The sequence below is a fragment of the Callorhinus ursinus genome, unplaced genomic scaffold, assembly GCF_003265705.2.
Source record: "Callorhinus ursinus isolate GAN/ISIS: 27379988/994484 unplaced genomic scaffold, GSC_fseal_2.0 scaffold144, whole genome shotgun sequence".
NCBI lineage: Eukaryota > Metazoa > Chordata > Mammalia > Carnivora > Otariidae > Callorhinus > Callorhinus ursinus.
The window spans coordinates 247,381-272,394 of NW_027397206.1; the positions used below are offsets into that span (position 1 = coordinate 247,381).

Here is a 25,014-nt window from a genome sequence, read left to right on the forward strand (position 1 = left end):
CGAGTCCCTCCTTCTGGGTCTGTCTGAGCCTCTACTCCCTTTAGCCTTGGCCTCTCGGCCTCTGGGTCTCTCCTGTGGCCACGGTGCATTCACTGAGCACTTACTATGTGCCAGGCCATGTGTATCGGATCTCATCTCCATCTTCCTAGTGACCCCATGGGCTAGGTACCCACACCCTCCAGGAGGCAACCTGAGACTCACGAGAAGCAGACACTTGCCCAGGTGTCTTTGGCATGACTAGTACAGGGCGAAGCTGAGGTTTGAGACTGAGTCTGTCTGATTAGTGCTTTCTTCTGACACATGAGCGCTTCCTAGAGTGTGTCCCCTCAGAGCCTAGCCCTAGATCTGGAGGTGAGGATGGGTCTTCAAAAAAAAAAAAAAAAAAGGAGGGAAAGAAAGAAAAAAATGAAGTCAGATGTGCTGAGCAGCTGCTGTCAACCCTCCTCCCCTTTTGCTGGGTCATTAGTGCAAATTAGCATTCTAAAGGCCCTGAGAAGTCCTGCAAGAAAGGAACCAGTTTGTCTTTGTTCAATCCAGTCTCTCCCTGGATTATTTTTCCAAAGAATCCCTTTTCCCCAGAATTTACTGTCCTCTTCTGCCTCTCACCATCTGCTATCTCTCTGTGTGTCTCTGTGTCTCTGTGTCTCTCTCAGAAAGGCAGTAGAATGAAGTAGTTGAATAGCATGTTCTGCAACAAGACTGGATTTGACACCTGATTCATACTTCTAGAGTGCTGTGCTACCTTGGGCATGGTCTTAACCTCTCTGGGTTTCACTCTCCCCATCTATAAAATGGGGATAACAGCAATACCTACCTGAGGGGGTGAGGATTAAGTGAGTTACTCTGTGTGAAGCCCTTCATGCCTTGCCATTAGTGACTCCTGGGGCTGGAATGAGGCCCCAAGCTCAGTGCTAGATCACACAGCACAGCAGGAATCAAGACCTCTGGTCAGGAAAGTCCACAGTGGCACCTCTCCAATGTTAGGAAAGTACAGGTTCCACCCCTGAATTCCAGGTGTCTGGATTGTCAGTCCCCTCCTCCTGGGTTAGAGGCATATGGGGTGAAGCTTTGACTTTCAAACTCAGATAAAGCATTGACCTTGCCTCACTCCCATGCATGTGGGGTGACTCAGAAGTACAAAAGTGTATGGGCTTGATAACTAAGCTTCAAAATACATTAAGCAAAAACAAAACTGCAAGGGGGCATAGACAAATCCCAGTTATACTCAGAGATTTGATTACCTCTCTTTTAATAACTTATAGAACAAGTGGGTGGAAACTCAACCAGGATATAGTAGCAGTGAACAACACTATCAACCAATGTGACCTGAGTAATTTACACCTGTAAATATATAGTACCATGGTACTATATACTACTGCATGCAACGGCAGAGTACTTCCGTGTTTGGCTGTTGTAGATAATGCTGCAATAAACGGGGTGTGTGTGTGTGTGTGTGTGTGTGTGTGTGTGTGTGTGTTCAGATATCTTTTGGAGTTAGTGTTTTCATTTTCTTCAGATAAATATCCAGAAGTGCAATTGTTGGATCCTATGGTAGTTCTTTTTTTTTTTTTTTTTTTTTTTTTTTTTTTTTTTGCACCATTAGTATTGCCCCTGAGGGGAGGGATGCACCTTTCCTGGAAGTACTATAATACCAGGACGATGTGTGGAGTGGACCGAGCAAGCTCCTGCTTGGGTTAGTTGGATAGTTCTATTTGTTAGTTGGGTAGTTCTATTTTAATATTTGGAGGAAACTCCGTACTGTTTTCCACACTGGCTGCACCAACTTACATTCTCGCCAGTGGTACACAAGAATTCCCTTTTCTCCACACCTTCACCAACACTTGTTGTTTCTTGTCTTTTTTTTTTTTTTAAGTAATTTCTATACCCAATGTGGGGCTCAAACTCACAACCCCAAGATCAAGAGTCGCATGCTCCACCAACTGAGCCAGCCAGGCACCCCTGTTTCTTGTCTTTGTAATAACATCCATCCTAACAGGTGTGAGGTGATATGTCACTGTAGTTTTGATCGGCATTTCCCTGATGATGAGTGCTGATGGGTGGTGAGTTATGTACTTGGCCGCCTTATAACTGGCCAACTGATTATAGCATTGGCCTACTCCTCACTTGATGGTCTTTAATTTAATCCCATCTACAAAATCCCTTCTACCATATTAGGTAGCATTCACAGGTTATGGGGATTAGAACAAGGACATATTTGGGAGGCCACTATTCAGCTTACCCCAGACTTTAAAATAATGATACAGAGTGGAAAGAAGACAGGCAAAAAATAGTGCATACCACATGACTCCCCTTCGCATAAAATTGAGAAGAGTACAAGCTAATCTTTAGTGACAAAAAACAGATCAGTGGTTGTCAAAAGAGGGGATGATTAAAAACGGGAAGAGAGGCCTCACTAAAGGCTGTGAGAAAACTTTCAGGGTGATTGTTATGTTCATCATCTTGTTCGTGATGATGGTTTCCCAGGTGTGCAATATTTCAGAATCGATTAAGTTGTACTTTACATGCAGCTTTATCGTATGTCAGTTATACCTCAGGAAAGCTATTAAAAATGGAAAAAAAAAGTAAGCATACTTTTACATATGAAAACCAGCTCTTTTCACTTAGCCAGCTCTGCTTGCGCCCCCCACAGGCCCTGTCCCTGTGTCTTTGTATTTCTGCCTCTCTTGTTCTGTTCTCTTGCTGTCTCTCTTTTCCCCTCCCTTTCTCTGCCTCCATCCCCATATTACAGTCCTCATCTATTTCTTGGCCTCTCTGCCTCTTGGCATATCTTCTTCTCATTATAAGTCTTTGTAATCTGGTGTGTACTTTGCACTTACAGAACATCTTTGTTGAGACTTTGACTTTTCTTCAGAAATACTTGATCTGTGTTGAGATTTCATGAAATACGTAACTGAAAAAGCAGATTCACATACCCAAGTTGTTCCAAATGTACTGAGAAGTTTTCCAAGAACTGAATTGAGTCTCCATTTCTACTTAAAATTAAATTTCACATTTTCCACTAGGCATATTTTGAGTGCTTAATAGTTGCATGTGGCAAGTGGCTACCATATTGAACAGCTCCAACCTGCTGTGTGACTTTGGGTAACACTCTAAACCACTCTGTGCCTTGCTCTCCCCATGTATAAAGTGGGGATAACAGCCATACTTACCTCAAAGGGTGAGGATTGAGTGAGTGACTCTGTGTAGATCACTTCATGGGTCCCCATCAGTATTTGCTGGAGCTGGAATGACCCCAAGCTCAGTGTCAGATCTTAGGATACAGCAGGAGCCAGGGCTTGGGTCAGGAAAGTCCATGCTGACACCTCTCCCAGGTCAGAAAAGTGCAGGTTCCACCCCTGAATTCAAAATATCAGGACTATCAGTCCTTTTCTCCTGGGTCAGAGAGGTATGAGTCAATTGCTGGGGTCAGAGTCCTGGGTTCTGCAAAGGGTTTACCCAACATTGCAAGATAGTTGCTACCTCATCGCTCCCCATTCCCTTTTGAAGATTGATTGATTTTAGAGAGCGAGAGCGTGCACACAGTGCAGAGGGGCAGAGGGAGACAGAGAATCTCAAGCAGACTCCCCGCTAAGTGCGGAGCCCGATGACGTGGGGCTCCATATCATGACCCTGAGATTATGACCTGAACTGAAATCAAGAGTCAGATGCTTAACCGACTGAGCCACTCAGGCGCCGCCTCCCCCGCGCCCCCCCCCGCCCCCGCCCGGCCCCATTTCCTTTTAAAGGAGAGAGACAGAGAGAGGTGGAAAGCCAGGCCCAGGGCACGACTGGTGAATGTGGCCACATTCATTCACACACTGGGCGAAATACGGGACTGAGCCTGGCAGAGAGGTCCGGTGCTATGATGGAGACAGACGGGAGCCCAGGGGACATCCGCCAACATGGACCCAGTCTCTGTGCTCGTCGAGCTCAGAGTCTAAAGGCAGAAACAGAGACACCGAGACAGAGAGGGATAGCAAGAGAGAGACAGTCACAAAGAGAGGGTCAGAGAAATGTCCTACGGGAGTTGGAGGCAGAGAGAGAAGTGCCTGGCCCTACTCAGAGCAATCAGAGAGCCAGGGGGCCTGAATGCTGCACCTGTGTGGCCTCAGTCTCTCTCTGCACCTCTGAGTCTCACCAGTTCTGTGTCTCTCCCCCCCCAACCCCCACCGTCCTGTTGCCCCATCACTCCCATCTGTGGCAGCTGCCAAGGGAGGGTGAAGGGTAGAGGGTTGGAGGTAGACACGGAGCACCTGACGGCCCCGCAGACAGGGACTGGGGGATGCCCAAACACGCCGGCACACACTGACCCATGCACAGGGACACACACCACCACCACCACCCAAATGCAAACACACCCTCGTATATGAAGCCACATAAATACATATAAGCCCATACACATGCAAAAATATATACACGACCTCATGCAGACTCATACACAGAAACACATCTGCACATTCACGCAATGCAAACACCGCTTCACGTATAAAATCTTAAACGCACACACACTAGCTTATGCACACAAGCGGACAGTGCATGCTTACCTGTGCCTGCAAGATAAATACAACATGAGCGCTACACACATACTCTTGTGGACTTTGGAATCGTTACCACATTGTCTCTGCCAACACATAGGGTTGCCCAATCAGGAAGTATGGGTCTGTCAGTACCACTCTTTCTTTCAAGTTCACACTCCTGGCTTGATGAGAGGAGAGGCGGGCTGGGGATGAAGTTACATAACATGGTGGGGAGGCAGGTTCGGGATAAAAGTCCCAGCTCAAGGCGGCAGTTGGGAGGGAGGCGGCCAGACCAAGTCATGGAGCTCAGCGCCCTTCTCCTCCTTGCTCTCCTCACGGGACTCTTGCTTCTGTTGGCCAGGGGCCACCCGAAGGCCTATGGCCGCCTGCCACCAGGCCCCCATCCTCTGCCTTTCTTGGGGAACCTTCTTCAGATGGACAGAAGTGGCTTACTAAAATCCTTTCTCAGGGTGAGATGCAGATTGGATGGGATCTGAGGGGGTCTCCCTGCCTCCATGCTTGGAGATCACCCCCCAGAAGGCATGGGTGTGGGGTGAGGAAGGGGCATGGAGGTGCAGCATGCGGGATGCTGCTCAGTCGAAGTGTGTGGGCACTGTCTCTGGAGTGGGCAAGTGGGTTTGAAGAGGTGTCTGGATGTGAACCATGGTGTAGAATTTCATTCTCCAGCCACCCCTCGGGTGCCTGCGGGGCGCTGGGAGAACAAAAGAAAACGGGCGGCGCCACCAATCAAATAGGTCTCTCCTCTGCTAAAAAAAGAGGTCAGTCTGGCTCAGGTTGGTGCCGGTGTCGGTGTCGGGAGGAAGAGCGGTGAGGAGGACACAGGAGGCCAGGCACAGAGTGTTTAGCAATAATGACCATGAATGAGCTGTAATAGCTAACGTTGGAGTATTTACCAGGCCCCGGATCACTGCTTCCCAGCATGATTTCTTGCTTGATGATCCATTTATTTATTAATAATGTTGTCCACACCCACGAACCGACTTCCCAACAGAGGAACTGGACGACCAACAGGAACTTCCAGCTGCCCCATTCTCCTGGGTCCACCCCTCGCCCCATGGCGACCACGCTCCTGAATCTTGGCCTTGCCATCCTTTTGCTTTTATTTTTATTATTTTTTTTAAAAAAGATTGTATTTATTTATTTGACAGAGAGAGACACAGCGAGAGAGGGACACAAGCAGGGGGAGTGGGGGAGGGAGAAGCAGGCTTCCCGCCGAGCAGGGAGCCCGACACGGGGCTCCATCCCAGGGCCCTGGAATCATGACCTGAGCCGAAGGCAGACGCCTAACGACTGAGCCACCCAGGTGCCCCTTAACTTTTTTATGATTTTAAGTCAACTGTTACTGAGGTTTAGCATCACCCCTGAAAGTGCACAAACCCTAAGTGTTCAGCTCAGTGAATTCTCTCAAAGGAGCCTACTCATGTAATTGACATACAGGTAAATAACAACACATTCTGTCCCCAGGAACCCCCTTCCAGTCGCCACCCTCCTACTATCCTGGCTTCATATAAATAGAATTATGACCGGGGACGCCTGGGTGGCTCAGTTTTTTGGGCATCGGACTCTTGATCTCAAGGTTGTAAGATAGAACACCCCCCTCCCCCGTCGGGCTCCACTCTGGGCATGGAGCTTGCTTAAGGTCATCTCTCTCTCTCTCCCTCTGCCCCGCCCTTCCTCCCCCACTCCCTCCTGCTTGTGTGCTCTCTCTCTAAAATAAATTAAATAAATAAATAGAATTATGACCTATGGACACTTTTGTGTCTGAGTGCTTTCCCTCAACACTATGCCTGTTGAGTTTCATTCATGTTGTTGGCTGCAGAGCCCGTTCTTTTTTTTTTCCTTTAAATTTTGTTATTGTTATGTTAGTCACCATACATTACATCATTAGTTTTTGATGTAGTGTTCCATGATTCATTGTTTGTGCATAACACCCAGTGCTCCACGCAGAACGTGCCCTCTTTAACACCCATCACCAGGCTAACCCATCCTCCCACCCCCCTCCCCTCTAGAACCCTCAGTTTGTTTTTCAGAGTCCATCGTCCCTCATGGTTCGTCTCCCCCTCCGATTTCCCCCCCTTCATTCTTCCCCTCCTGCTATCTTCTTCTTCTTCTTCTTTTTTTCTTAACATATATTGCATTATTTGTTTCAGAGGTACAGATCTGTGATTCAACAGTCTTGCCCAATTCACAGCGCCCACCATAGCACATACCCTCCCAATGTCTATCACCCAGCCACCCCATCCCTCCCACCCCACCCTACCACTCCAGCAACCCTCAGTTTGTTTCCTAAGATTAAGAATTCCTCATATCAGTGAGGTCATATGATACATGTCTTTCTCTGATTGACTTATTTCACTCAGCAGAACACCCTCCAGTTCCATCCACATCGTTGCAAATGGCAAGATCTCCTTCCTTTTGATGGCTGCATAATATTCCATTGTATATATACACCACATCTTCTTTATCCATTCATCTGTCGATGGACATCTTGAGCCCGTTCTTTTTAATTGCTACATAGTATTCCACGGCATGACTATATCACTATATATTTATCCTCCATCTGTGTTGCCGAGCTTCCAGGAATCTTCTTGTTTGTATTTTGGTGAACCTATGTGCATATTTTTGCTGGGCGTGCATCTGGTGGTGGGGCTGCTGGGTCACTGAGTATACATGTGTTTAGTTTCAGTAAATACCATTGAGCAGTTTTTTTTTTTTAAGATTTTATTTATCTATTTGACAGAGAGAGACACAGTGAGAGAGGGAACACAAGCAGGGGGAGTGGGAGAGGGAGAAGCAGGCTCCCGGCTGAGCAGGGAGCCTGATGCGGGGCTCAATCCCAGGACCCTGGGATCATGACCTGAGCCGAAGGCAGATGCTTAACAACTGAGCCACCCAGGTGTCCCCAGCACCGAGCAGTTTTGCAAGTGGCCGCACTGATGTTATGATTCCTCAGATTTCATGATCATCCCAGAAGCCATTGTTTTCCCTTCATGTCTACCCAGCGGGTGGTTCAGGGCAGTTCTGTGGGGAAATAAAGTCAGGAGGCAGACAGCAGGTTGATGTTGGGTCACAAGGAGGATGACCCTTCGGTTTCAATGCTGGGGAGATCTGGCTAGACTCAGAGGTATGGGCAGGATTGAGAGATAGTAACCATCTGTACTGCTTAGGGCACCAATCATGCAGAGCCTGGCTGGGTCATGGGTTAATCCTTTAGTTGCTGGGTCCTGGGAAGGGGAAAGGCAGCCTGGGGTGGAGGGTCTTGGGGGCAGCAAGATCAATTTATACATAAGTGTCTTTATGGTTTAACAACTGGGATGGCCGCATTGGTGCATATGGACTAATAGCAACCCTGGGTGTGGATATGCTTCACAGTTCCGAGAGAAATACGGGGATGTCTTCACGGTGTACCTGGGGCCAAGGCCCGTGGTCATGCTATGTGGGATAAAGGCCATACGGGAGGCCCTGGTGGACCAGGCTGAGACCTTCTCTGGCCGGGGGAAAATTGCTATAGTAGAGCCATTCTTCCAGGGTATGGTAAGGGCCTCAAAGGCACCTGGAGGGGAATAATGGACAAGGGGAATTGGGGAGGATGGATCCGGGAAGAGAAGATAAGGGGGTGCTGAGGGACCCAGAGTCCCCTTCCAATCTCCTCAGCAACCCATGCCTTCGCTACACCCCCAGGTGTGGTCTTTGCCAATGGGGAACGTTGGAAGACCCTTCACCGATTCTCTCTGGCTACCATGAGGGACTTCGGGGTGGGGAAGCAGAGTGTGGAGGAGCGGATTCAGGAGGAGGCTCAGTGTCTGGTGGAGGAGCTATGGAAAACCCAGGGTGAGTCCCGGGGAATGCAGGGTGCATGGGATACCTGTGGGTAGAGAAAGAGAGGTAGAGGTAGAGAATGATCCCGAGAGATCATCAGACAGAGGGACAGACAGAGATGAGTAGGAGAGGAACACGGGGAGCCGGAAGAGATGTGGGGTGTATAGTGTCGAGAATAACTCAAAGGCATAAACTTAGATATTAGCACGCTATTTACTTGGATTCAGGGAAACCAACTCATGGATTAATTGTATCTATCAAAGGCGAAAACAGGACTTATAAAAAGAAGGCAAAGAGAGAAAGGGGACATAAAGATGTCTGGGTCCTTCTATAAGAGATATTTTGAGACATAGATGTAGAGGCTGGGAGGGAGAGACAGAGACATAGGGAGCAATAGAGGAATAGGGACAGAGGACTAAGAAGACAGACCGGAAGAAACAGAGTGACTCAGATGGAGAGACAGGGAAGGAGAAAGAGGCAGAGATGGAGAGACCAAGACGGAGAGAGACTGGAAGAGCCTGAGACAGGCAGAAAGAAACCAAGGCAGCGAAAATGAGACAGGCAGACAGACAGGCTCAGGGAAGGGTCTGCTGAGGGAACAAGAGCAGATGGACAGGTGAGACTCGCAGAGAGAGGCTGATGACATGTTGCTCCTGGGCACACAGTCAGGGAGACCAGGATGTATACAGACATCAACTAGCAAGTACAGAACAATTCTCTGGACACCAGAGAGCCCTAGAGGTGGAGAGAAGAGGTGAAGGGGGAGTGACAGACAAGGGATAAGGACAGCAGAGCTTTTTAATTTGCGCCTGTGACTGACTGATCACCCGCTCTGCACCCCTCTGCCTCTGGGACTTAACTCCTGGTTCCCAGGGTCAGAGCTGAGACCAGAGAGGGACTACCCCCACAGCCCCTGGGTCTGAATCCCGACCCCAGGGATGAGGAGCTGGGGAACCCTGGTCAAGTTACTCCACCTCTCTGCCCATCTATAAGATGGAAATAATAACAGAATGGCACTTTCCTCCCAGGGTTGTGGTGGGAATTTAAGAAAATAATATACGAAGGGCTTAGAATAGGGCCTGGCACATCATCCGGGCTGGTGCATGTTAGCTGTTCCTGTCCCTTCTTTACCGTCACTTGGGCGAGGGAGGGCAGACATGCAGACATGGGGTGGTAGCCAAATGCTCCCAAGGTGTCTGTTTGAGTCTGTGTCCCATGACTTGTGCCTCCTCCTCCTAGGAGCCCTCCAGGACCCCACCTTCTTCTTCCACTCCATGACCGCTAACATCATCTGTTCCATTGTCTTTGGAAAACGCTTTGGCTACAGAGACCCTGAGTTCCTGCGGCTGCTGGACCTGTTCCACCAGTCCTTCATGCTCATCAGCTCCTTCTCCAGCCAGGTCAGGGAGACGGTGCAGGTGGGTGGGCATGAGGTGGGCATCTAGGGCCGAGGAGACGGGCAATCTGCTTTGGGGCCCCAGCAATGCAACTTCAGGCTGGAAAGTGGGGCAAAGACAACGGAGAGGGACAGAGACATTGAGCCAGGGACACTGAGCGCTGGGGGGCGGGAGGGACGGGAGACAGGGACTGGAGAACGTAGTATGACCAGGCAAAGATGAAGAGACAGGGGGACAGAATATGTGTCAGACTGTCAGGCTCTCTCCTCTTCTGTCCCTGGTTTCTCCAAACCTTCACCTCTGTCTTTGGCAAAGCCTCTTGCTTGAAACAATTCAAAGGACACATGAAAATAAGGAATGACATTTCTTTGTTTTTTGCCATTTCTCCTTCCTCTTTCTGTTTTTTTTTTTTTAAATGTCTCCCAGATTATAAAGTAATATGCTCCGCTTTTAAAACAAAATAGTATAGTTTCTCTTTCTCAACGAACCTGGAAATACCCCAATTGTATATTAAGTTTAAAAAATTAAACTGCAGGAGCACCTGGGTGGCTCAGTTGTTTAAGTCTCCAACTCTTGATTTCAGCTCAGGTCCTGATCTCAGGGATGTGAGATGGAACCCCACCTCAGGCTTCGCTCAGAGCATGGAGCCTACTTACGATTTTCTTTCTCCCTCGCCTTCTGCTCCTCCCCCGCTTCTCTCTCCCTCTCTTAAAAAAAAAAAAAATAGAAAGAAAAGAAATTAAACTTAAGAGCGCTATGCCTGTCTATAGTTCTTAACCAGGAATGGATGTCAGATGCGCGCGTAGGACCGTCGCAAATACAAATTCCTATGACCTCCTACTGGAGGGTCTGCTCCAAAAATCTGGAAAGCTGCGGAGGGCGCCCCGAGGGAGGGACGAGGGACGAGTGTGCATCAAAGCCCCCCTGCTTCCCTATGGATTCAGGAGAAGGCCGACACCGCAGCGAGTTCCACCAGCAGAACCTCATCTACACCGCGCTGTCGCTCTTCTTCGCCGGCACGGAGACCACCAGCACCACGCTCCGCTATGGATTCCTGCTCCTGCTCAAATACCCCCACATCAAAGGTGAGTGGGCGGGGACAGCCCATGGAGGGGGGATCTTCTGACCGCTTTTGGGGCTGCAGGGGGTTGGGCCTGGCGTCCTTCCCGAATGAGAGAGGCAGTGTTCATCTCTTACACCAGGACCACTGCAGGTATTGAATGAGCCCCTAACTGAGTCAGTCTTGTGGGTGGATGGATGAACAATCTGTGAGTGTGTTCTCCCACTGTTTCCTCCCATCACTTAAAGGCAGACTCATCCATCCACCCACCCATGCATCCTTTTACTTATTAATTAACCTGTACACTCAGATTCTTTCATCAATGTTTAATCCAACTACATAAACTTCCATTCTTTATTTGGATTCATTGATTCATCTGTTGATCTTTTGAAACAGTGATTAATCGAATGAAGTATTTGTCATTGATTCATTGGCTCATTCGTTCATGCACGTATCCATCTGTCTTATGAACTAGATTTCATTCCTTAATTCTTCCATCGTTCTTTCTTAAAAAAAAAAAAGATTTGATTTTATTTATTTGAGAGAGAGAGAGTGCACCAGAGCAGGGTGAGGGGCAGAGGGAGAAGTAAACTCCCTGCTGAGCAGAGAACCTGATGTGGTGCTTGATCCCCAGATTCCCCGGATCATGACCAGTGCCAAAGGCAGATCCTTAACCAACTGAGCCACCCAGGCGCCCCTTCCATCATTCCTTCACTCCATCCTTCATCCATCTATTATTCATTTATTAATTCACTCAGTTATTCATCACTGATTTATTGACTTATCATTCAATCCATCCATCCATTCCTTTATTTACTATTCCTTCATTAAATTATTTACTTATTCCTCTATAGATCTAGCCAGCCATCCATTTATGTGATTTGTTGGTTAATCAGGTTCATTTATTTGTCTATGGGCCATTTATTAATCAATGATTAATGATTCATTAATTCACATATTGAGAAATAAATACATACATGCATTCATTAATGCTCTTCCATTCATCAATCTTTCCATTCATAAGTTGATTGATTTACGTATTCATTTATTTATCCAGTTTTTCGTGGGTTAGTCTGTTGATCTATTTCATTGTTACATTCCTGAGGACCTAGCACAGTGTGCTATCTATAATGCACACACAATAATTATTAGTTCATTTTCGACTCCTTTTAGAGGGAGAATTTTGGCAGGCTTATAGCCTTGAGTGCTTAATCTGAAATTCTATGCAAAATTGTGGTGTGTGTGTGGGTGTGTTTACCTGTGACCCACGGGGAGAAGTCATAGCATTCAGTAGGTTTCAAAAGGTGAGAATTCTTGCTTCCCCCTCCACCCCTTCCTCAGGCTGGTTGCTCTGAGAGGTGTCAGTGACCTAACCATTTATTATGTTTTCCCTGGTTCACTGGTCCATAAAAAGAAATGTCCCTGATGAAATGTCTTTTTATTTTTATTTTATTTTATTTTTTTAAAGATTTTATTTATTTATTTGAGACAGAGAGAATGAGAGAGACAGTGAGCACATGAGAGGGGGGAGGGTCAGAGGGAGAAGCAGACTCCCTGCCGAGCAGGGAGCCCGATGCGGGACTCGATCCCGGGACTCCAGGATCATGACCTGAGCCGAAGGCAGTCGCCCAACCAACTGAGCCACCCAGGCGCCCTGAAATGTCTTTTTAAAATGAGCTTCCCTGGCCCCACTCATCTGTGCAGAGAGAATCCACAAAGAGATTGACCAGGTGATGGGCCCACACTGCCTTCCATCCCTTGATGACTGAGCCAAAATGCCATACACTGATGCAGTCATCCGTGAGATTCAGAGATTCGGGGACCTCATCCCGATTGGTGTGCCCCAAAAGGCCACCAAAGACACTAACTTCAGAGGGTACATCATTCCCAAGGTGAGGCCAGCTGGGCTCCCACATCTCTCTTGTGTGGCCCATCTGCATTCTCTTAATCTCTGGACTTGACCTATTTTTCTAATTTTTTGTTTTGTTTTGGTTTGGTCTGGTTTTATCACTAGGTCCCTCTTGTTTTTGTTTTTGTTTTTTAAGGGGTGGACTGAGAAAGGGAATGGCAATATCTTGACCTTGTCACCCTCCCTCAGGGCACTGAAGTATTTCCCATCCTGCGCTCGGCTCTCAATGATCCACATTACTTTGAAAAACCAGAAATCTTCAACCCTGACCGCTTTCTGGATGCCAATGGGTCACTGAAGAAGAATAAAGCTTTTATCCCCTTCTCCATAGGTAAGCCAGGCCTGCACTCCCTTCCCCAGAGTGCAGGTGCCACCCCCTCCGTGAGACCATCAAGGAGAGATCTTTGCTTATTGAGCTATTAGTATATGCCAGTTGCTTTACCTGCTTTAATCTGCTCCATCTTCACTGCAACCCTAGAAGGGGCTTAAGAAGTAAGATCATGTCCCAAAGGCACATTTTGGTAAGCTGGACCGTGGGAAAATATTTTAACCTCTCTATACCTTGGTATAAAATATCTGTTGGGCACTACTCTGAGCTCAGTGCTCTATGGGGGGCTGAAAATAATGCACTGGACAAGTCATGTGGAGACATGGTTCCTGCCCTGGGAAATTTACAGTCCAGCAGGGAAGATGGGCATTTATCATTTGGCCACAAAATAGTACCTAATTAAATTAATCAATGCTTGCAATGTGCTTAGAACTGCTTGCCACAAAGTAAGTGCTCACAGAAGTGGTCATTATTATTACAATGAATCATAATTGTGATAAATGCTCTAAAGGGGCTTTGGGAACACAAAATAGGAAGGACTGACTACTCTTGATTCAGTGAGGAAAAGTTTCCCTGAAGCACTGTCTTCCAAGCTAAGATGTCAAGGATGGATATCAATTGGCCTCTAGAAAGAGTGGTCCAGGCAGAGGGAACAGCAAGGTCAAAGCCTGAAGGTGGAGGCATATTTGAGAAACTAGATGAACAATGGGAGCCTGGAGTATAGATTACAGAAGGGGACCAGGGCGAAGAGCTCAGCTGGAGGGCCATGAAAGCTGGGGGATGTTTGGATTTAACCTGCTGGGAACCAGGGAGGGTCTTGACATGCTCTGACTTGTCTCTATCCCCATTCTCCACCTTTTGGCCCCATCCAGAGACAACCCCAATGTCCAGGGTCCTCATCCTTTGGGAGAAAGGACCGCGGAATCAAGGCAGACGTGTGGAGCAAGAAGGAAAGAGACAGACAGACAAAGAAAGAGTGAGAGACACAGAGAGGGACAATGAGAGACATAGAGGGAGACAGTGACAGGGGACATAGCGACAGAAAGAGAGTGAGTGTGAGACAACAGAGTGAGGAAGAAGAGAGAGAGACAGAAAAGGGGAGAGGGAGAGTTTCAGATGGAATCAGATGCAAATGGACGGCGACAGGGAGTTTAAAATTGAAGGTGAGCAAAAGAGGAAGGAGACAAGGTACAGACAGAGCAAAAGACTGAGCCAAGATCACCATGGCAGGAAAGAAAGACAAACCAAGGCAAAAAGGTGTTAGAGCCAAAAGGATAGTAAAGGTGTCCCAGTGGACAGCTCCAAGGATGAAGAAGACAAGGTGGGAGGGAGAGAGTAGGGTCAGGCTGTTCAGGAGAGAACTGGGTTGCAGAACCAGTTGCAGGAGAACTAGCCCCAAGCCCTGCCCTGAGTATTCCTCGGTTCTTATTTCCTAACTTCTGATGTGCCAAAAAGATGTGGACACTTCCCCCCAGAAACCTCCCCGCAGGCCCAGTGAAAAGTCTAGGAAATGTCTGGAATGGCCTTTCCAAGGTGGTCAGCTTGCAGATCAAGAGCCCCTGAAGTAAAGGAGGAGGTTTTCAGCGTCTCTGCCTGAGGTTTCCACTCCCTGTGTCCTCATTTCTCATCAAGCCCATGCTCTATAACCTACTGGGGGGGCTCTCACACATCTGAGGGTCTACTGGAAGCCACAGACTGCCCTCTCATAGACGCCAGTCCCATTCACCATTTCATGTGCGGTTAGGTTTTTTCCCAAAACTCTTGAAGCCCATGTATCTCAGACTGAGATAAGATGACAACCCAGAGATGGACAAACACACAGTATCAGATACACCCCCACACCCCTATCACACACACACTCCCTGCCACACACCCACAATCCCCACCACACACATTCCCCCCACATTCTCACAATCCCCCACACCCTCACACTCCCCACCACACACCTTACCCCCCACATCCTCACACTCCCCACCACACAATCCCCCCCACACCCTCACAATCCCCCCACACACACACTCCCCCCACACCTTCACACTCCCCACCACACACACACAGAGACACACACACACACTGTCCCCCTTCGCTACCCCCCACATTCCCTGCCACACACATACTCCCTACCACACACCCTCCTCCCTACACTCCTGCCCCACAGTTCCCCACCGCACACACTCCCTGCCACATACATGCACACTCCCCCCCACATACACACTGCCCACACACACAATCCATGCCACATAGACAGAGACAAACACTTCCCACCACACACATGCCCCTCCACACATGCATTCCCTACCACACACACACTCTTCCCAGACACACACACTCCCCACCACACACACCCAGAAAGAAACACAAAGCAATAACCACCTATAGTATCCTTAGTACAGCTAGTCTAAGAATTTTTATAATTATTAATTTCTTTAACCTCACAATAGCCCTATTTGATGGGTACTATTCTCCCCATATTAGAAATGAAAGACATTAAAAATGTCAGAAATGTGCACATACCTACACAGTGGAGGCAGACAGACAGACAGACAGATACACACACACACACACACACACACACACACACACACACGCAACCAGAAATGTGTCTTTATTCTCTGGGGGCCACTGAACCCTCTGGAAATCTAACAGTAGCTACAAACTCTCTCCTGGAAAAAAAATGTGCAAGGCCCATCCACCCAAATGTTTGCACCTGGTTTCAGAGGGCCCAGGAACCCCTAAAATTCCACCCTGAATTGTAGGTTAAAGGCCAGTCCCATACAAATCTGTTGCAATGGACACAGATGTCTGGATTTGGGATGTGAGAGGGCAAAGGATGTGCATTGGCTCTGTGCCCATATTGGCGATCTTCTGTGCCCACAGGGAAGCGCATTTGTCTTGGTGAAGGCATCGCCCACATGGAATTATTCCTCTTCTTCATCACCATCCTCCAGAACTTCTCTGTGGCCAGCCCTGTGGCTCCTGAGGACATTGACGTCACACCCCAGGAGAATGGTGTGGGCAAACTGCCCCCAGTGTACCAGATCAGCTTTCTGGCTCATAGAGAATGCTGAAGGAAGGGGGTCAAAGGATTCCAGGATCATGAAGTATCCCCACTTCTGCAGAGAACAGCTCCTTGCCTCTCTCTGGGTCTTCCTGTCACTGAGAGACCCACTGCCAACCAGCAACCTTCCCTTCCTGGGTGCCACCTCCCTGGGAAAGTCCTCTCTGCCACCTCATCTCAGTCCATCATTCTGCAGCTCTTGTAAAGACTCGTGCAAGTGTTTTCTTTCCTTTGTTAACAGAGTTCCAGATGTGGTGTATATATAAAAGCTGGGGGCGAAGAGAGGAGACTTGGCTCAGTTCTGCCTCTTAAGCCGCAGCTACTCCCAGTGACTTCCCCCTTCCTCAGAACTACCACCACCTCCGGGCGCCTGGGTGGCTCAGATGGTTAAGCGTCTGCCTTTGGCTCAGGTCATGATCCCAGAGTCCTGGGATCGAGTCCCTCATCGGGGTCCCTGCTCCTTGGGAGCCTGCTTCTCCCTCTGACTCTCTCTCTCATGAATAAATAAATAAAAATCTTTTAAAAAAATAGAACTACCACCACCTCCGTGTAGCAACTCTTTGTGCTCCATGATCTGTGCAAACATGATCTCACTTGAATCCTCCTTCCAGTATTTCCATGGGGTGGGTATAATGATTGTGCCCATTTTACAGATGAGTATACAAAGGCCAAGGACTGGCATCAGTTGTCCCAGGTCATATGGCTGGGAGTGGAGGAGCAAGATTCATACTCTGTCTCCCTGGCTCTCAAACTCAAATTCTTCACCCAATGCCCCCACCCCCCGCAATATATTTTAAAATTATGGTGAAATTCATATAACATAAAACTAAGCATTTTAAAGTGTATAATTTAGTGGCATTGAGTTCATTCACAACGGTGTACAACCACCACCACTAACTAGTTCCAAACATTCTCATCCCCGAAGAATAAAACCCTGTACCCATTAGCAGTCACTCTCCATTCCCCCTTCTCCTCAGCCCCTGGCAACCACCAGTCTGCTTCTGGTCTCTAGGGCTTTGCTTATTCTGTGCATTTTCATGTAAATGGAATCATGCAATATGTGCTCTGTTGTGTCTGGCTTCTTTCACTCAGCATAATATTTTTGAGATTCACCCACATTGTAGACCATTGCTGTACACTGCTGTCTTCATTCTCACTGACTTTCCCTAGTGCTTCCCTCTTGTAAGGGCGCCCTCGGCCCACGGCCACCTGAGGTGCATGATTCTAAACTGGTGCCTTGGATTCCCTGATAGTGCCCTTCAATCCCCCTGACACTCAAACATCCAAAGCCTGACATCCCCTAGTCAGATGGTGATCCATGCTATTTTATGTGAGACCCATTTATTGTCAGATCACTAGGGATCTTTCTGGAAGGTGAGAACTTCTTCACTACCATGCCAGCTCTGAGAAGGCAAAATATTTGTTGAGGAATGAATGAATGAATGAATGGTTGAATCAGGCAACCCCAAATGCGTCCAACATGGAGCTAGCCTTCCCCCATCAGACCTTGTCTTTTTCTTCATATCTCACTTTCTTCTGATGCCCAGAACAAATCCCTGTTCCCAAAGAACACAGGATGCACCAATTCTGCCTTCGAGCTATTCTCAGTCCCTCATGATGCAATGCCACCCTCTAAGAAAACTGGCCAAGAGCCATCCTTGTGGTGCAACCATCCCTCACCAGCCTCTACATGTTCCACCTGCGGGCACCACTATCCTTCCTTCAGGAAGCCAGGTTCAAGGGCATTGCCTGCTAAGATACCTTGGGCCAGCCAGAGGCCAATAGAATGGTTTTGGGACCCATGTGAAATGCTAAACTTCCTGGCTTCTGCAGCACCTGCCGCCTTTGGGCTCCCTGTTGCCACTGGAGAGTTACCAAGAGGTATCCCAAGGTACATTTATGGCATACCCACCCACACAGACCATGGGGGGATAAAAGGTGACAAGCAACAGAGCAGCCTCCCTTTAAAGAGGGATGGCAGGATAGAAGGCAGACACAGCCAGGACCATGGTACTGTCAGCCCTCCTGCTTCTCACAGTCCTTATTGGCCTCTTGCTACTCTGGGGTCACCCAGCCTCTGGGGGCCGCCTCCCTCCAGGACCTTGGCCTCTGCCCTTCCTGGGGAACATTTTGCAAATAGACCACCAGGGCTTTCTCAAGACCTTCCAGGCGGAGAGTTGGGGAGGGTGAAGAGGGTGGAAAGCAGGAGGTGAGTGGACAGGTAAGAGCTCACAGGCAGCCAGGCAGTGGGGTTCAAACTGTGGGTGGGACTTCTCAGGCCAGCTTGGGGATTGTCTTCTTCCAGCCTCCATCTGCCATCTGGCTCAATATGTCCATGAGAGAAGCTTCTGGAATTCCTATAAGAAGGAATGCAGGGAAGATAGACTGGAGGGATAAATTATGATGATAGATGTGGGGCTTTGAGCTGTGTCCTGCAGGATTTAGGAGGGAGAGGTACTAGAGCTCACATGTGAGGGGTCTCTGTCATTTTTTTTAAATGATTTTATTTATTTATTTGAGAGAAAGAGCAGGAGCCAGGGGAGGGGCAGAGGGAGAGGGAGAAGCAGACTTCCTGCTGCGCAGGGAGCCCGATGCGGGGCTCGATCCCAGGACCCTGGGATCATGACCTGAGCCGAAGGTAGACGCTTAACCAACTGAGCCACCCAGGTGCCCAGAGTCTCTGTCATTTTTTAAAATTCGAAGCTGGGAGAGTTCTTGGAAAAGCTGAGAGAGGAGAACATTTGGGGCAAGGGCATATGAGGGAGGCTTGGATGAGGCCACAGAGTTCAGGTGTCCCTTCTTCCTTGATAGGGATTCGATGGGGACAGGTGGTGGTCATTAGGCTAAGCTGGAGGGTGTGATCCAGGTGTAAGAGGAAGACTCTTCTCTTGAGTGAGAGAGTGAGAGCTGGACCCCGCCTCCACAGCTGCAGAAGAAATACGGGACGTCTTCACAGTCTACCTGGGACCCCGGCCTGTTGTCATCCTGTGTGGGTACAAGGCAGTGAAGGAGGCTCTGGTGGATCAAGCTGAGGCTTTCTCTGGCCGAGGGCACATTGCCATCATTGATCCCATCCTCAGGGGAAAAGGTGAGTGGGGCACGGGGGTGGGGGTTGGGGAAAAGACGAGGGGACACCTCATGTGTCCTCCTCCCTACCTTCCCTCCATGCCCCATCAATCAGGTGTGGTCTTTGCCAGTAGAAAGTCTTGGAAAGCCCTTCGGCAATTCTCTCAGCTCACCATGAGGACTTCGGGATGGGGAAGCAGAGCATTAAGAAGTGAATCCAGGAGGAGGCTCAGTGTCTGGTGAAGGAGCTGCAGAAATCCCGGGGTGAGCCCAGGGGCTAGGGCAGGGGATGGACAGGCAGGCAGGGGGTGGGTGAGATAGGGACAGAAGGACCCAGAGATAGAGACAGAGAGATACAGAGACAAGTTCAGGGAAAGGGAGAAGGATACAGAGAAAGAAAAAGAGAAAGAGAATGAAGAAAACAGGGATGGAGAGAGAAATAGGCAGAGAAAGCAGACAGACAGAGAGAGCAAGTCAGAGGGAAAACCCAGGACACTGACAAAGATTGATCCAGAAGCAGAAACTGTAAGGAAAGGACTTAGAAAGAAAAGGGTAAAGAGAGCAATAGAGTCAGGGGAGACACAAAGTGACTGCAAGGCCAAGGAGGGGGCCATGAAGACAGGGCCATGAAAAGAGAGAGGACAGAGAAGAAGGGGCTGAGTCTCAAAGAGTCAGAGACAAGACCAGAGAAAGATGCAGGTGCACCAAGAAAGTCAGACCCAGACAGAGCCCAAGAAAACCATGAGACACAGAGCCGGAGATGTCCAGAAAAAGGCATGATAAGAGACCCAGCGAAAGTCATCTGGCCAAGGGAAAGAGAAAGAAACCAACTAACTGAGCTAAGATGGCAGCAGCCAGGTCAGAGCCTCCCAGAAGGACCATGTAGGGCCCCACTGTAACAGAACTCCTGTTCACAGCGGCCTATCTGGATCCCACCTTCGTCGTTTACTCGCCATGGCTAACATCATCTGTACCATCATCCTTGGCCAGCACTTTAATTATCAGGACCCCAGATTCCTACAGTTGCTACATTTAATGAAAGATCTCTCCGATCTTGCTAGCTCTTTCTACGGCCAGGTGAAGCCAAAGTTTCCATGGTGGGCCAAGAATTGGGATGGGTGGACCGTGGGCAAAAACCAGATGCTTTTTGTCCTAACACCGATGCAAGAAGGCATCGAAAGGTGATGAGTCAGACTGGAGGTGGGAAATCGGCCTCAGGAAAGGGAGGCCTATGAGAGAAGAAATCCCTGTAGAGGTAAGTGTGATTGGGGCAGGCTGTACCTGTTCACACACCACTGAGTATGTGTATGTATGTGCATGTTTGCTCGACTGGGAGGCACATTCCCCAAGGCCAGGGGGTGAATTAAGCCTTTCAGATATTGCTCTGCTCTGCTAACCTCAACCTTGCAGTGCCAGCCCAGAGAGAACAGACTCTGGGACCTCCTTGCTTCCTTGTAGATGTTTGAACTCCTCTCCGGCATCCTGAAACACTTTCCTGGCATCCACACTCGCGTGCACAGCAAAATTAAAGAAATGGAAGATTTTATCACTGAGAACATCGAGAGGCATAGGGAAATGCTGGACCCCAGCACTCCGAAGGACTTCATTGATTCCTTCCTGGTCCGCATGGACAAGGCAAGGGCCATGCTGGATGGGGGAGTGGGTAGGAAAGAGATGGGCACACTACTGACATTGAGTTAATATGGTTGGTTATGATGTATGTGATGTTTAAATGTTTAAATACTTCCCTACAAATTGCTGAGAAAGCCACTAGTCCGCCCTCCCTTCCTGCCTCCCAGTCCTTCCTCAGCTTCCCCAGGTTCTCCTGGAACGCATGTTATGAGGTAGCAACTAAAAGAGCTAGCTACCACCTGCTCCACACAGGGGGTCTTCGGGACCCTTTTTACCTCCTCCCATTCTAATTAGTCAGAGGCCCATGTCTGTTCTAATTGGTCAGAGACCAATTTCTGTTCTGATTGGTTGGAGGCCCATGTCTGTTCTGATTAGTGAGAGGCCCGTGTCTCTTCTCAGAAGTGCCTTGCTGATTGTTAAGTATATTCAGTATCAACCCTGGATGGACAACTGCAAGGAAAGCAAGACACCCAAAGACAGGATAAGAACCACCAAAAAATATTAATCCTTAACATTTATTGAGTACTTACAAATGTAATATCAAAACAACCCCAGATGATGAACTAAGGCATAGAGAGGTTAAGCTCCTTACCCAAAGACTTCCAACTAGTGAATGGTAGGACTTTAGTTTGAACCTAGGCAGTTTGGCTCCAGAGCCCACTCTTTTGCTACATTGTTGGCCTTAAATAGAAAAAAAAGGAAATACCAAAAAGAAAAAAAGAAAGAAAGAAAGAAAAAGAAGAAAGAAAGAAAGAAGAAAAGAAAGAAAGAAGAAAGAAAGAAAGAAAGAGAAAGAAAGAAAAGAAAGAAAGAAGAAAGAAAGAAGAAAGAAAGAAAGAAAGAAAGAAAGAAAGAAAGAAAGAAGAAAGAAAGAAAGAAAGAAAGAAAGAAAGAAAGAAAGAAAGAAAGAAAGAAAGAAAGAAAGAAAGAAAGAAAGAAAGAAAGAAAAAGAAAGAAACTGGCACAGAGTAACATGGAGGTGGGCAGGGAGAAAAGACCCAGAAGCTGAGAATCTTTGCAAGGAGAGATGTTAAGGATTGTCTATCGCTATCCTCAGGAGCGCTCTGATCCTAAGAGTGAGTTCCACTATAAGAACATTGTCTACACGGTTCTCTTGCTGTTTTTTACCAGCACAGAGAGCTCCAGCAACACTCTCTTGCGTGGGTTTCTACTCCTTCTTAAGAACCCTGATGTTTTAGGTGAGCCACCCAGGAGCCCTGAGCTTTTTTTTTTTAAAAAAGCTATTTTGTCATCTCCCCTGCCTTCCTCCTTCAAGAGAAGACATTCAAAGTCTTTCTTTCTGGGCGAGGGCCAGAAAGAGTTGAGGGTCTTGCAGGCATGCTGGTAGGTGGTTGTGTGATGGGTGAGGACAGACAACTTCTGTCAGCAAAGATCCACCCCTGTAGGGATTGATAGCTTATTATAAAGCTTTGCGGCTAACAAAGCATTTTGGAGTTGACAGGGTAATTTACAGTTTACAAAATGTTTTTCATTTAATGAAGCCCCTATGGTTTGAAAGGGACTTTCATACTTATAAAGTACATAAGGTGAATTGTAAAGTGCTATATGGTGTAGGAAGCGTGCTCCAGTCACAAGGAGTACCATTCACAAAGCATTTTGCAGTCTACAAAAGCACATGGTTCTTGACAGAACACTTTGAGGTTAACAAAGGACTTGACTCTTTGGAGTATATTGTTGATTTACAACTAATTAAAAAGCCCCTCAGTTGGTTCTCATGCTCACAGTCTGCAGATCAGACTTGGAGAAACTCTTATCTAATCAAATTCCCCTATTTTACAGGTAATCAATTTGAGGGCCAGAGTGAGGAAGTGGCTTATTCAAGATCACATAGAAAGTTACTGGGACAAAAGGATATGACACCAGTCCCAGCCACACCCATTTTTAGTTTAAAAAAAAAAAAGAAAGAAAGAAAAAGGTAGCCTTAAGTATTGAATGAATTTCCACCCACCCATCATTACCCAAGTGATCCCCACTCATAACTAAAGTGGAAACATCAGACAAGACTTCCCCACAATGAAGCCTTTGACTTTCTTTCACTAGCCTTTCATTGAGAAGGAATAATAACCCAACATCTTAGGAAAGAGTTCACAAGACACCCCCCACCCAGTCTGCAGGTCATCTTTTGTGTGACTTTGTTGAGCGCACTATTATTGGCATTCACTGATGTTACCCCCTCCTTCCATCCTTACCATTTTTAGAGAAAGTCCAGATGGAGATTGACAGAGTGATTGGCTCACACCATCTCCCAACCCTTGAAGATCGGGCAAAAATGCCTTATACAGATGCTGTCATCCATGAAATTCAGAGATTTGGTGATGTCATCCCCCTTCATATTCCCCACTCAGTCATCAAGGACACTCACTTCCAGGGATATCATCTCCCTAAGGTGAGGCCACAGAACCTTGGTATAGTCTTATGGTTCATGTCTCTGGTTGATGGACCACAATGAGAATTTTTATTTCCAGATTTCTATGGGAGGGAGAGAGATTTTAGAAATGTGGAAAAGTCCTCTCCTTTCCTTCTTTTGTTTTCTTTTTTCACCTTTATTAGATGTTGGATACACTGGGAGAAAAAAAAACATACTTATTGAAATATGCATTACAATAGAGCTGTCTTTTTTATTTTATTTATCTATTTATTTATTTTAAGATTTTATTTATTTATTTGACACACACACACAAAGAAAGACAGCACAAGCAGGGGGAGAGGCAGACGGAGAGGGAGAACAGGCTCCCCGCTGAGCAGGGAGCCCGATGCGGGACTCGGTCCCAGGACCCCGGGATCATGACCTGAGCCGAAGGCAGACGTTTAACCGACTGAGCCACCCAGGAGCCCCGAGCTTTTTTTTTTTTAAATGCTATTTTGTCATCTCCCCTGCCTTCCTCCTTCAAGAGAAGACTTTCAAAGTTTGATGTTTCTCTTTCCATAATCTCTTTAAGTTTATATGAAAATGTACCCCATATATACACATAGAAAGATGAGCTTATATTTTTTAAGGTTTTATTTATTTATTTGAGAGAGAGAGAGAGAAGCACATGGGGGGAAGAACAGAGGGAGAGAGAGTCTTAAGTAGACTCCTGGCCGAACACAGAGCCTGACACAGGGCTCGATCTCATGACCCTGAGATCACAACCTGAGGTAAAACCAAGAGTCAGACAGTTAACTGTGCCACGCCAATGCCCTGATGATTCGGTTCATGTTTTATCTATCACTTTGAAACTTGTGTGTCCAGTGTGCATGTCTCCTTCCCCTCCTGTCTTCCTGTGCATATCATTGCAATGTGCAACTTATCTTTTATTTTGTATTTGTGTGTGTGTGTCTTTCTTTTTATAATATAACAGTAGTATGCTATCAGTATATTTTCAAGTCAATACCTATAGTTCTAACTCATTTTTTTCTGTGGTTGCACATATTCCCAAGCATAGATACTTGAATATTACCTAGGGGTAATATTCACAATATCTAATTACCTAATGGGCACTAACCCATGAGAATACAGGCATACCTCATTTTATTGCATGTTGCTTTATTGCGATTTGCAGATATTGCATTTTTACAGATCGAAAGTTGTGGCAACTCTGCATTGAATAAGTCTGTTGGTGCCATTTTTCCACCAGCATTTGCTCACTTGATGTCTCTGTGTCATCTTTTGGTAATTTTTGAAATGTTTCAAACTTTTTCATTATTATTATATTTGTTATGGTGATCTTATGGCTTTCCGAGGTGGAATCTACTCTTGGTGAACATGTTTTTAAGATTGTTGAAATGACAACAAAGGATTTAGAATATCACATGTTCTTATACTCATGTGCTTATATAATAAAGTAGTGACAGGGTTTGACTGGAATGATTCCAATTTTGAAGGATGTTCTACTGTGGGTAAAATGCTATCCAACAGCATCACATGCTACAGAGAAATTGTTTGTGAAAGGCAGAGTCAATCAATGAGGCAAACTGATTGTTGTCTTATTTTAAGAAATTATCACAACCAGTGGCACCTATCTGGCTTAGTCAGTAGGGCATGTGACTCTTGATCTCAGGGTCATGAGTTCAAGCCCCATGCTGGGCATAAAGCTTACTTTAATTAAAGAAGGAAAGAAGAAAGAAAGAAAGAAAGAAAGAAAGAAAGAAAGAGAGAGAGAGAGAGAGAGAGAGAGAGAGAGAAAGAAAGGAAGAAAGAAAGAAA

The 25,014-nt window shown here is 47.1% G+C and overlaps 1 protein-coding gene and 1 pseudogene across 1 annotated transcript; both read left to right on the plus strand.

Annotated features, from left to right (window-relative positions):
* The first annotated feature begins 4,816 nt into the window (after positions 1-4,816).
* On the plus strand, positions 4,817-16,613 carry LOC112813582 (cytochrome P450 2B11-like). Its single transcript, XM_073890379.1, is given in 8 exon segments — positions 4,817-4,987; positions 7,911-8,067; positions 8,220-8,369; positions 9,597-9,779; positions 10,699-10,839; positions 12,519-12,706; positions 12,913-13,054; positions 15,929-16,613. Coding segments are annotated over 8 exon segments (1,323 nt in total). The 3' UTR covers positions 16,120-16,613.
* Positions 16,614-18,116: 1,503 nt separating this feature from the next.
* LOC112813596 (cytochrome P450 2B4-like) overlaps positions 18,117-25,014 on the plus strand; it is a 10,550-nt pseudogene continuing 3,652 nt past the window's right edge.